The sequence below is a fragment of the Xiphias gladius genome, chromosome 24, assembly GCF_016859285.1.
Source record: "Xiphias gladius isolate SHS-SW01 ecotype Sanya breed wild chromosome 24, ASM1685928v1, whole genome shotgun sequence".
Classification (NCBI taxonomy): domain Eukaryota; kingdom Metazoa; phylum Chordata; class Actinopteri; order Istiophoriformes; family Xiphiidae; genus Xiphias; species Xiphias gladius.
In genome coordinates, this window is record NC_053423.1 from 857,930 (window position 1) to 870,000 (window position 12,071).

The 12,071-nt window shown below is 38.2% G+C and overlaps 2 protein-coding genes across 5 annotated transcripts in view; one reads left to right on the forward strand and one right to left on the reverse strand.

The window, feature by feature from the left end:
• Positions 1–2,023, reverse strand: part of bag6l (BCL2 associated athanogene 6, like) — a 30,437-nt gene extending 28,414 nt beyond the window's left edge. Inside the window, exons 1-3 of the mRNA XM_040121805.1 lie at positions 1,692–2,023; positions 1,418–1,502; positions 1,204–1,321 (exon numbers count right to left, since the gene is read on the reverse strand). Coding sequence (XP_039977739.1) covers positions 1,204–1,321; positions 1,418–1,498 — 199 coding nt within the window. The 5' untranslated portion in view covers positions 1,499–1,502; positions 1,692–2,023. The remainder of the gene's footprint in view (positions 1–1,203; positions 1,322–1,417; positions 1,503–1,691) is intronic.
• Positions 2,024–2,675: 652 nt separating this feature from the next.
• Positions 2,676–12,071, forward strand: part of si:ch211-152p11.4 (regulator of G-protein signaling 1) — a 30,385-nt gene continuing 20,989 nt past the window's right edge. For all 4 annotated transcript variants that reach the window (XM_040121184.1, XM_040121185.1, XM_040121182.1 and 1 more), the window contains exons 1-2: positions 2,676–2,793; positions 2,882–3,092. Coding sequence is in view for 2 of the 4 variants with exons in the window: in XM_040121182.1 (XP_039977116.1) it covers positions 3,020–3,092 (73 nt within the window). In the remaining 2 variants the exon portion in view is untranslated. The remainder of the gene's footprint in view (positions 2,794–2,881; positions 3,093–12,071) is intronic.

The following is a 12,071-nucleotide window of genomic DNA, read 5'->3' on the forward strand; positions in this document are numbered from 1 at the left end:
ATATTTTCATGTTATAATGACATATGTTTCTCTTTATTGGTGCATGTTGTTATAAAGAGAAACATTTCTTGTTAAAAGTGAAAACATTTTTATTTCTTAAAAAACAACAAATGTCATTACAACATGAATATGTCTTATAATAACTTGAAACAGATTTTGCTATAATGAGGATCCGAGCAAATTAGCTTTGTAATGGCAGAAGCAATACATTACCCTTCTAAACAACTAAATAATTAATTCAAAACAAAACAATATTAACCAATACCCATTAGTTGTAGCACTTAGTATTAGTGCTATTAGTCCTGTTTCTCAAGCTTCAGAGCATAGCTGGTTTCACTTCCACTTGCTAGTTAACTGCAGGTTTGAATCATTACAGTGCAAAAATGAAAGTCATATGGTAGTTTAGAATAAAAGCCACACTTTGGCAAAGTTAATGATATCAATGAAAAAAAACACAACAAGCCTGACCAGACTGCTGGATCTCAAACAACCCTTTGCATTGCTAAAGTTGAAATAGTTTCAGTACTTCCATGACTGGAATGGATTTCTGTAGAAAGGGTACTCAAAAGGAGCATTAATATTGTATATAGTTTCCCTCAACATTTCCTGATAAAATTAATTTTTGTGGTCATTTTGGCTACTTTTGATTTAGATTTTTTCTTTTTTTTTTTAAATTTTACTGCAGTAACATTATGTGTATGGTTCCAGTGGTGTTCACAGCACAGTTACTGGACATAAGCACAAAAGAAATAAGCACAAATTATTATATTTTAAAGCTCCTTTAACCAATATTTCTATAATAACAATGAATTCAATGAGTAAATGTAATGTGAAAGGTGTCATGTCATGTGGCCAATGTCTGTGAGCCCACAAAGAATTATCACCTACTCTGCACTTCCCTACAGCTCTACTGAGCCTTGTAATGTGTTTTAGCTCATTGTTTTGATTTTAGAGTCTACAGCTGTTTTGTTTCAGTCTACCTGCTCTCCTTAACTTTGACTGCACCAGCTAAGCATGAAAATACAAATATCATAATTTTGACACTGTTGAAAAAAGCAAGAGTAAAAAAAATCAACTTCCCTAAATTTTGCAGTTTATAAAAAAACATTCACTCTTCATCCCACATCATGCTGCTGCACTATATGCACTGTACCCTCCTTTGTGGATGCAAACAGTGTAGGTTCTCAGGTTTCATTTACTCACTGTATTCAGTCAGTGTTCTCTCGTCCTGCAGCACTCTGCCCTGGTAGATGAGCCTCTGCTTGTCTACAGTGATCTCCACTGAGGATGCAATGTGCTCCTTGAACTGCTTCACTGTCAGCTGGGGGACAACACACAACACACTACCTTGCATTGAAACGGGAGGGGAAGGGCGAAGTTTAAACAGAGCAGTATTATATCAGTGTAAGAATATTACCTCGCCTCTGACTTTGTAGCTCCTACTCTGGGAGTCCAGAGTCTTCACAGTGACTTCCATCATGTTGCTGGATTCTGCCATATTTCTGAATGTGTGAAATAATAAAGTTAGAGCTGTAAATTGAGCCTTAGCCATCCAATATTTACAACTTTGCATTGTTTTTAATATGGAGGATGGGCAAAGAGGAACAGAGCTGCAGCTACATTTATAAAGCTAGAAACGATTATCCGCCATCCAACTAATAAACGATGTAAAATAATTAGGCAGCACCTACTTTCAGACAGCTCCACAGCCTTATTGTTGTTATCAGTTTGTTAGCAAGCTAGCTAACGTTTGCTAATCCCAGTTACCGGGAGGCTAAGGGTGATAACTAGCTAATCTCCCCTGGGGAGATCGTTGTCCAAGTTCAGCGGAAAACCGGTTAGAATTATCGCTTATGATTTAGAGTCTGCAACCACAACCGGGAAAATTCTAAAAAAAAAATAGACTATTGTTCAGATTGCGAGCGCATTCAGGTTGATTCATAAGCTAACTAGCTTAATTTTCCCAAATTAAAGTGCAAAATTTTTTTCCTTCCCGAGGTTGGCAAAGACCCGCCCTACTATGCCTCTGATTGGCTTGGTTGGTTAGAGTGGTGAAATGATTAGAGATAGAAGAAAGTACCAGGGTCAGAGCCAATCAAGTTAGGGTAGGGGCGGGTCCACGCTCACCTCGGATGGGAAAAAAAAATAACGCAAACCACTGCGCCGAATGCAACGTCATAGGACCCCAATGACGTAAAGAGAAGACCCTGTTCCATGCCTTTGCTCGTTTGTGTTTTGATAACTGTCACTTTGGCATAGTTTATTTAAAAAAGTGTTTGTGTTTAACATGCTAATGATTTTTATTTTTACCTCAATATCTGAAGTTATATGAAAAGGTAACAAACAAACAAAGTATTAATTATTACTTTTATGGTCGTCACTATTATTATTATTATTATTATTTTTATTATTAGTATTAGTAGTAGTAATAATAGTAGAGGCCATAGTAGTAGTAAAAGTATTTGTAGTATTATTGGTTGTAATTATGTTGTTGTCTTATGGACAGCATTTCTATTTTATTCTATTCTTCTGACATTTCTGTTATTACACGCACTAAGTGAGCTTGTCTCCAGTAAAAACTGCATCCTGTTTCAGTGGGTTGTCGTGTGTTTTCCAGAACACACTTCAAATGATGCAAATGAGGGCGCGTGTGTGTGTGTGTGTGTACGTGTGTAAGCAAGGCTGCCGACGGATCCTCTCACAAGTGTCGATCTGAAGGACAAGTTGAGACAGAAGTGAAGGTGTGGCAGCCGTCTTGAGGAGGAGGGCTATCTGTACTATTCAAGTGTCCCGGTAGGAAACTTTGTGGAACTTTTCCTGATGTCTAACTTCATTCCACAAGCTCTTTGAATGCATGTGTGAGTATATGATATTCTTGTAGGAGGAGGGACGTCTGAGGAGGTGCGGCTGATCGAGCTATGAACAAATCTGGAGACAGCAGCAGCAGGAGCGTCGCAGGTTGGATTTCGCTTTCTTTTGGACCTGAAATCGGCACTGTTGGATTCCAAACCTTCAGTTAATGCACGTTACTCAAGAGATCTGGAGAAACCTAACGATCTGCCATGGAGAGAGCTTAACTGCCGGGCGAGGAGGTAAATATAGACTGGCATTAATTAACCATAGCAGAACGTTGGCACTTTCAATGTCTTTATGAGTCCAAATATCAGCCAACTGTTGTTTTTCCCACTGCGGAGGTGAGCCAAGGTATTTGAGGGCTGGATGAGATGGATTGAAACTATCGTCAAACCCTGTAAACTGTCACAGTGGTAGCATTGAGGACCACTTCCCTAAAAGCTGACATAAGCCGTTAAGTCGGGTGATAACAATCACCGTGTGTATTTTGTCGTTTTCGGTCAGTATTTATGGAAGCCCAACTCCGCCAGGAAAATAATTAAAAAATAATGAAAATTTAGACGTGATAGGGATTAATATACTCATAGTTAGTCAAAAATATTAAAGATGTGAGTTTTAAAGTGAAAATTATAGTACACTAAGTAAAAGTTGTAACTTTTTAAATCAAAACGCTGTGAAAAGCTGAAAATTAAGATACTTAAAGATAATGAAATTTGGATTTACACATAATGGCACAATTTTTACTAATTATTCACAAATTTTACTTTCTTTTGATATCACACTTTTGACTTACGTATATTTATTCAAGCCCAATTCCACCAGAGAAAGAAAAAAAACTGACGAGAAATTAGGAATTATAAAAATACTCAGGATAAACCAAAATTATGACGTAGTAAGTCAAAATTTGACCAAGTATCTAATTTTTTACTAAATTTTATATCTAGAAGCACCATTGCGACTTGCAAAGATGCCCCTCATTTTTTTTCAATATTATGTAAAACACCAGGAGGGAGCGAGAATTCGTGTGTGTGCCTTTGTGTGTGTGTTTGTGTGTGAGATAGAGGGTGATTAGAAAGAGTTAACACGAGGCTCTCATCATCATAACAAAGCGGGATCAGGACAATTCTGCCTGGGATGTCATCTACCTGAAAAAAAGATCACTGAGACCCTCCTGTGCCACTACAGTCTCAAATTTCTGATGAGGACTATTCAGACGATGAATCAGCAGGTGATCTTGTGTTGAAAAAGGCAAAGACCTACTCTTTCCAATGCTTACACAATTTACATGGCTGAAATGTAAAGAAAGGAACACCATTTATTGTAAGTACTGCGCTCAGTGTGGCTCAACATTTGCGGGGAGAAGTAAGTTTGCTGCCTCGACTGCAAACGTTAAACTAATTTAAATGATACACTCGTCAAGCACAACAGCATGAAGCATAAACTATGCAGAGACAGATCCACTGATGGAATTTCAGTGCCTCTGCCAGAAGCACTGGTTTCTATGTTTAAAAAAACAATATTTAAAGGATTTTTGGTTATACTGCAACAGCGAGGCCAGCCCTAGAAACGCGAATGTCCGTTACTAACTGACTGACTGACTGAGTGATAGTCCTTGACTGGCTGACTGAGATTACAGGCAGTGTTGCCATCTTAGTGCCTTTACCAACATTTCAGACCCCTTTAGCGACTTTTTTTCAGGAAAGCACCTAGCAACAAATCTAGCGACTTTTTGGACAAACTATAGAGTAACCAGTATTGCCCCGTAAGGGCAAGGTTGGGTTTTCCTTCTGCATGCACACATCCCTCTGGTCTCATTCTATTGACCGCACTGCGGCTGACATAGACATGAATGAGCTTCTAACTTTCCCTCTTAGTGATGATTTTACAGGTAAATATAGCCCAAGTCACAGCACAGCCATTATCTTTAACTTATGTGCCATGTGTCTTTAACTTATGATGATGCGGGTGACGATTGGAGTAGATACATGTCCCTCCAGCTCCCGCTAAACCTTTTATACAGCTCAACTCTGAGGCCTGATTTTTGTACACAGCAGAATGATTGTTACAGGTTTTTCTTTTATACACTTCTTTGCTAAAACAACTTAATGTGGCATTGAAATCAACCAAAAAAGACTGTAAGAAAAATGATGCCTCATTGTGAACATGGCCCCTCTAACTTAGCTACTGGAGGAGCATATAGCAGCTCTCTCCATGGAATTTAAATCGGCCATAACATCACTCAAAGCGAAAATAGACTATGTCCAGACAATGGTCACAGACCGAGGACAATGCCTGACTTTCCTCCAAGTTTACGTGAACCAGCTCAGCGATAAACTGGAGGAAATGGAGGCTAAATGTGCAGCTATGGAGGAGAGTTACAATAAGCTAAAGGCCAAAACCATTGACCTTGAGTCACGCAGTTGCCACAACAACATAAGAATAAATGGCCAACCCGAGTCAATTGAAGGTGCATAGCCCACATCCTTCTTTTTTAAGCTGCTGGTGGTGCTCCTCGGCGACAGGGTTCTCTCTTCACCTCAGGAGCTGGATCAGGCCGAAGGGCCCTATATACCACGCCAGGCCCTGGGGTATGCCAAAAGCAGTAATCGTATGCTTTCACCGTTACCAGACAAAAGTGGCAATCCTTCAAGATGCCTGGAGGAGGAGAGGTGAGCTGTTCTGCCAGGGGAATCTAGTGTCCATCTTCGAAGATTACTGCCCCGAAGTCACTGAACAACTCACAGCGGACTGGGAGGAGATGTTGGCGTTCTGTGGTTTTAAACCATTGCACCTGTACATAGCAAGGTTACGAATCACAACCAAAGATGGAGGAAGAAAGTACTTCACATTGGGGGGGGATGCCACGACTTTCCTGGCAACCCAGTACAACAATGCCTCGCAGTCTGCGGCCAGGGAAGAGGGCTAACTTTAATAACAGTGGTTGACTCATGTGCAAAATTATTATTTTAAAAGCTTCGACCATCACCGTTGAGCTACGCTTTAATGTTCCCATTAAAGGTTTACACTTTTATAGAAAATATGATGTAAGGAATGTCTGAATGTTTTTGCACTTGAAATATTGCTTATCCGAACAAAATGTTTAGTAAATACTTACCATTAATGGTCTGGCTAACTATCCGTGTTTACATGCTATTGTGCTAAACGCTTAGCTTTACACCCGGTGCATCTCTTACTGGATATTACATAACTGCCTTCCAATGGCAAAACCAATACAGAGCCGTCTTCTGGCCTGGCAGATGAACTTCCTCATATAAGACTGAGCACTACATATGGACATTCTTATGGGGTTGTACATATGTGATACAGTGACTGATGTGCTCATAATTAAATTATGGTCGTCGAACAGTTAGACATGAACGTCCATGAATGCAAAGTTCCAATTTTTTATGTTTTACATACACTACTCTCATAAGAGAACTCTAACTGAACTATACTTGGTACTTTAATCGACCTGTCTCACTAACACAATGTTTAGCAGCGGTTGGCCTACCACCCTTCCGTCTGGTTATCTTACTTAATTTGTTATTTTGCCATCTAATTTTATTAATTTATATATATATTATTTTACTCAACGTAGTGAACTTTTATTCTTTTTTCTCTACTTTTATTTATTTGTTTATCAATTATCATTACTACTATTACTCTCATTGATACTGTAATAATTATTATTATTATAATAATGATTATTATTATTGTTATTATTATTATTATTGTTATTTCATTTATATCAGAGACTTTATATTTTAAAAATTTATTTTCAGGCATTAATACCAGTACAGGCTTGAGGCCTAAAATTGCAGAGAAGTGTATGTACAGATTGGTAAGAGTTAGGAAGAGCTTGCAGCTGCTCAGCATAGTTGCTATCTGGGATATGGTTATACTGTATGCATAGTTCTTATCTTGCTATCATATTCTTTGGAAGCTTTCTGAGGTTGGTGGGTAGGGATAGAGCAGTTTTATTGTAACACTGGCACTCAGTTAGGTTCTTTTTGTACATGTAGAATGGGTCTAGCTTAAAATATGGACTATGTATTGGCCTTTTACCCTTTAATGCCATTACATGGATTCTACACCACACCATTACTCTTCAACACACACTCCTTACAAAATAAAATGGGTAGCCATCTTCATATTTTGAGTTTGAATGTGAAGGGGCCGAATCACCCACTTAAAAGAAAAAAAGAGAATATTCACCCATCTTAAGCAGTTCAACACAGATATTCTTTTCTACAGTAAACACAGCTGTATCCCTCAGATAACTCCAGACCCCTGGCAGGCTTGGCAGGGCAGCACTTCCATTCTACTTTCCAAGTGAAAGCAAGATGGGTCTCTATCCTTGTAGCTAAAAACGAAATCTTCGAACCAAACAAAATCACAGCCGATAAGAATGGCAGATTTATCATTGTCTTAGGGAAATTATTTAACACAAATGTTGTCTTGGCCTACGTATTCACCCCTAACACAGATGATGTCCTTTTTATTGACTGCCTATTCTCTCATTTCCCTGACCTGTGCTCCTACTACTTGATACTTGGGGGTCATTTCAACTGTTGGTTGGACCCAGCGCTGGTAAATTTGCCTCCGACATCCTCACTCTTTTCTTGAAACCTCCAGATGTCTCTGGTCTCATGGTCTGGGATGCACTTAAAGCCTATTTAAGAGGGGAGATTATATCATTCACTGCAAACAGAAAAAGACATCCTGAAAATGAATGATTGGATCTGTCATCTAAAATCCTAGATATAGATAAACTATATACACTGACTCAAATCCCAGAACTAAATAACAAAAGACTAGAACTCAAAACAAAGTTTGACCTCCTTACTACTCACCAAATGCAAAATCTCTTACTAAAAAACCAAAAATACATTCTCTGAACATGGTGAAAAGACAGGGAAACTGTTAGCTAATCAACTAAACGGAGAGCTAAGATACCTATAACAAGTGGGACTTGTCACGTTAGATTAATTAAATATACATTTAAAGATTTGTACTCCCAAATATACTCCTCCCAGTTTAATGGTGAAATGACAATCAAAGCCTTCCTTGATTCTCTGCCTATTCCAACTATTCCCACAGACTTCATCGAGAAAATAGATGCGCAGCTCATCAAGGCAGAAATACCCCTAGCCATATCATCGTTGCAAACAGGAGGGGGGTTATGGAGCACAAAGTGTCTTTATATGCAGATGATATTTTGTTGTACATTTCAGACCCAACAACATCTCTACCAGGAGCACTCTCTCTCCCTGCTTAACCAGTTTGGATCCCTTTTGGGATACAAGGTTAACCTTTACAAAAACTGTTCAAACCTTACAGAGAAACATTTGCCCTATGCTGCAATGACATACCATTTCAAATTGAAGAAAGACAATTCACTTACTTGGAAGTAACAGTCACACGGAAACTCAAAAAACTTTTTCATGAAAATTTCATGACCATACTAATCAGGTCAAAACGTTGCCACTGAAGTGGTCTCCTCTCACACTTGTCCCTTGTTGGTCGAATAAATTCTGTAAAAATTAATATACATCTCAAATGTAAAAATTTATTTCAATGTATACAGTGGTCATCCCAAAATCATTCTTTGTTTCATTAGACTCGATCATCTCCTCCTTTCCTATGGGAAAATAAGAAACGGTGAATAAGCGACATCGTACTTCTGAGACTCATGAGAGATGGGGGCATGGGGCTCCCTGATATCCGCCACTATTACTGGGCTGCTAAAATTTGTTGTTTTGCCTTTTGGAAGCATTTCTACCTTCAGCCCAACAGCCCAGAATGGAGCTGAAATCATGCCAGAATATCTCACTCTCAGCACCCCTTGGTTCAGTGCTTAGTCACTCTCTGACTAAATCAATAGACAACCCGGTTGTGTGCCATACCCTGAGAGTGTAGGCCCAGTTCATGAGACTTCTCTCTTCTGAGTCCTGTTGCTTCCCAACCTGACTCAACCTTTCAGGAATGGCACAGGAGAGGCATTGGATGGTTCATTGACATCAAGGTTAAATATTCCAGCATCTACCCTGATATCGCCACCACCTGTGACAAATGCAAAAACAATGAAGGTACCCTTTCCACATGTACTGGCTATGCCCTCTACTCTTGAAACTCGTGTTGAAAACTATAGATAAATAAAAAGATTTTGAGAAGAAAGAAAATAGCACAGAGAGTAGGAGAGTAGCAAAGAGATAAAGGGCAGTTCATCCATATCCTACATTTTTATACTACATCTCTGACTATCCATGAGTGTACTAATCAAAGCCCAGACTTAAACCTCATAGAGCATCAGTGGAGAGACCTGATTTTGGCAGTGTACAGATGCTTCCCATCCAATCTGAAAGAGTTGGAGAGAATCTGCCCGGAAGAATGTGATAGACTGCCTAAATCCAGGTGTGCAAAGCTTTTAGAGGCTTACCCAAGAAGATTTAAAGCTGTAATTGCTGCCAAAGAGGCTTCTATGAGGCAGGTCAAAGCAAAGCAAATTTATTCATATAGCACATTTTATACCCAAAGGAAACCCAAAGTGCTTTACAGAGTACACAGGCAAACGGTAAAACAAAAAACTATGATAAGAACAATAAGAGCTGGCAAGCAGAAGCACATAGAATTAAAAAAAAAAGAAGATAGGCAGAAGCACATAGAATAAAAACAGTAAAACAATCTATAAGAAAATTAATTAAAAGCAGTGGTAAACAGGACTTTAGTTTGGATTTGAAAGTAGTCGGCATTGTCTCTTATTGCAGTTTGTTCGACATACAGTAGGAGTAGCATAGAAGCTAAAGGCAGCTTCACCATGTTAGGTTTTGACTTTGGGAACAGCTAGTAACCATTCAGCAATCTATGGACAAGCAATAGAATTTTGAAATTGATTCTGGGAGAAACTGGTAGCCAATGTAGTGATCTGAGAACTGGAGTTATATGCTTAACTTTTTTGGTCCTCGTTACAACCCTGGCAGCAGCATTGTGGATCAGCTGAAGTTGCCTGATTGCTGTCGTAGACAAACCTTTGAATATTCCATTGCAATAGTCTTTCCTGCTAGAAACAAAAGCATGTTCAAGTTTGTCTATATCGTGTTTTGATATCAGGTCTCTGATCTTTACCGTATTTTTAAGGTGGTAAAAGGCTTTGTTATTGATTTAATGTGACTACTGAGACTTAGGTCTGAATCCAGGATACCACTGAGGTCTCTAGCTTGATTTGTACACTTCAAGGACAGACAATTAAGATGAACACTTTAAGTCTTTCTTGATTGGGCCCAAAAACAATGACTTCAGTTTTGTCCTCCTTTAATTGGAGAAATTTTTGGAACATCCAGCTACTAAATTGTTTAATGCACTGTCCCGTGGAGTCTATTGAACTATACTCATTTGGTGACACAGCTATAGATATTTGTGTGTCATTTGTGTACACGTGTTATGAAATTCTAGTTTTTGAATAGTTTTAGCTAATGGGAGTATGTAAAGATTAAATAACAGAGGTCTGAGAATCAACCCTTGCGGAACTCCACATGTTATTGGGAGATGATCTGATTTAGGTAGGACTTAAACCACTTCAGGACCATGTTCTAGAAGCCAAACCAGTGTGTAAGTATGTCTATTAATATATTATGATCAACTGTATCAAATGTAGCAGTAAGTACCAATAGCACGAGAACAGAGACTTTACCAGAGTCAATGCAGAAAATAATGTCACTAAAATAATTCGGAACTTTGGAGGAGACAGAACATAGCACAATGCAGGTTCCACATAAAGATGTATAAAAATAATAAGACTAATAATAAAACTAATAGTAATAAGAAAAACCAATAATAGAACATAACTAATAATAAGACTGATAATAAGACTAATAGTAATAATAAGCAGTAGGTGATTCGCAGTTTGCAGATCCAGACTCTGCAGCTCTGGAGGCAGAAATACCTGCAGAAAGCAACAGGAGGACAGAGGAGAGAGACAAAAAAGCATAAAATGGGAGAGAGATGAAGAGAGAAGAAGCCAAGTTAGTAACTGTAACACATCTATTTCCAGCAAACTAAAAACCTTTTTTAAAAAAAAAAAAAGAAACAGAAGGCAGTGAGTCAAGGCAGCACATGAAGGGTCTGAGATGTAAAACAGTTTCTTCAAGAGTTGTGAAGTTTATGACATCATAATGAATCTTCTTTACCAAATTAGTTCTAATTGATTGCTGAAGCGTGACATTACATTTAAATAAGAAAGCACTGATAGTTCAATTTATCTTTCAAATTTGTTCTGTGACAAAAAGAAGCAAAGTCATTAAACAACATTCGTGAATTGAATTCAGGAGGCATTGATATTCGTAGGTTGGTGAGTTTATCCACAGTGGAAAAGAGTGTGCATGCATTACTATTCTCTGAATTAATGATCTAAGACATCAATTATTGTCTTGCATTTTGCAGCTCTAATGGATATTTGTGGAGACTCTCTTTATAAAGATCATAGTGAATTTGGAGTTTAGTTTTCCGACATTTACGCTAAGCTTTTTGACACATTCTTTTTTTGAAGTTTGACCTGTGGGGCATCCCTCCATGGTGTCTTTGTGTACCAGAAGTGACATTGACTCTAATTGGTGTGATTTGAAATTGACATTTCTTAAATTACATATACTATTTTAGATATTAAATTGTCAAGAAGATCATCAAATGATGCTGATAGAGAGGAGAGTATCACAGATTGCCTGAAAAAATGCTGCACTACTGTATTCACTGATACATAATTTTTGTGTTTGTTTCAGACCTAGTGTGAGTGTCCACTATGACAGACATATCAAACAAAACACAGAAATTACCTAATAAGGCAGCATCAAAGACAATGATATTGGAGATATTAAGACATTTCAATATAACCTGGTCCAGTATGTGGCCTTTGTTGTGGGCAGGCCCTCAAAGTTCTTGAGCATGTCTATCATTGTTAAAATAACCAGTAATAATTACATGGTCAAAGTCAGTTACAATAATGGAAATCAATTCTGCAAAGTCATCAAAAAATGTAGCTGAATATTTCAGTGGACTATATATTTAATAGCACAGTTTTCCCACTGCTATTTAGTAAAACTGAAAGGTATTCAAAGGAGTTGTATGTGCCAAATGATAGTTGTTTGCACAAGAACACATCATTGGATATAATGGCTTCTCCACCTCCTCTTCTTCCTACACTAACTACATCCAAAAAGTTAGAG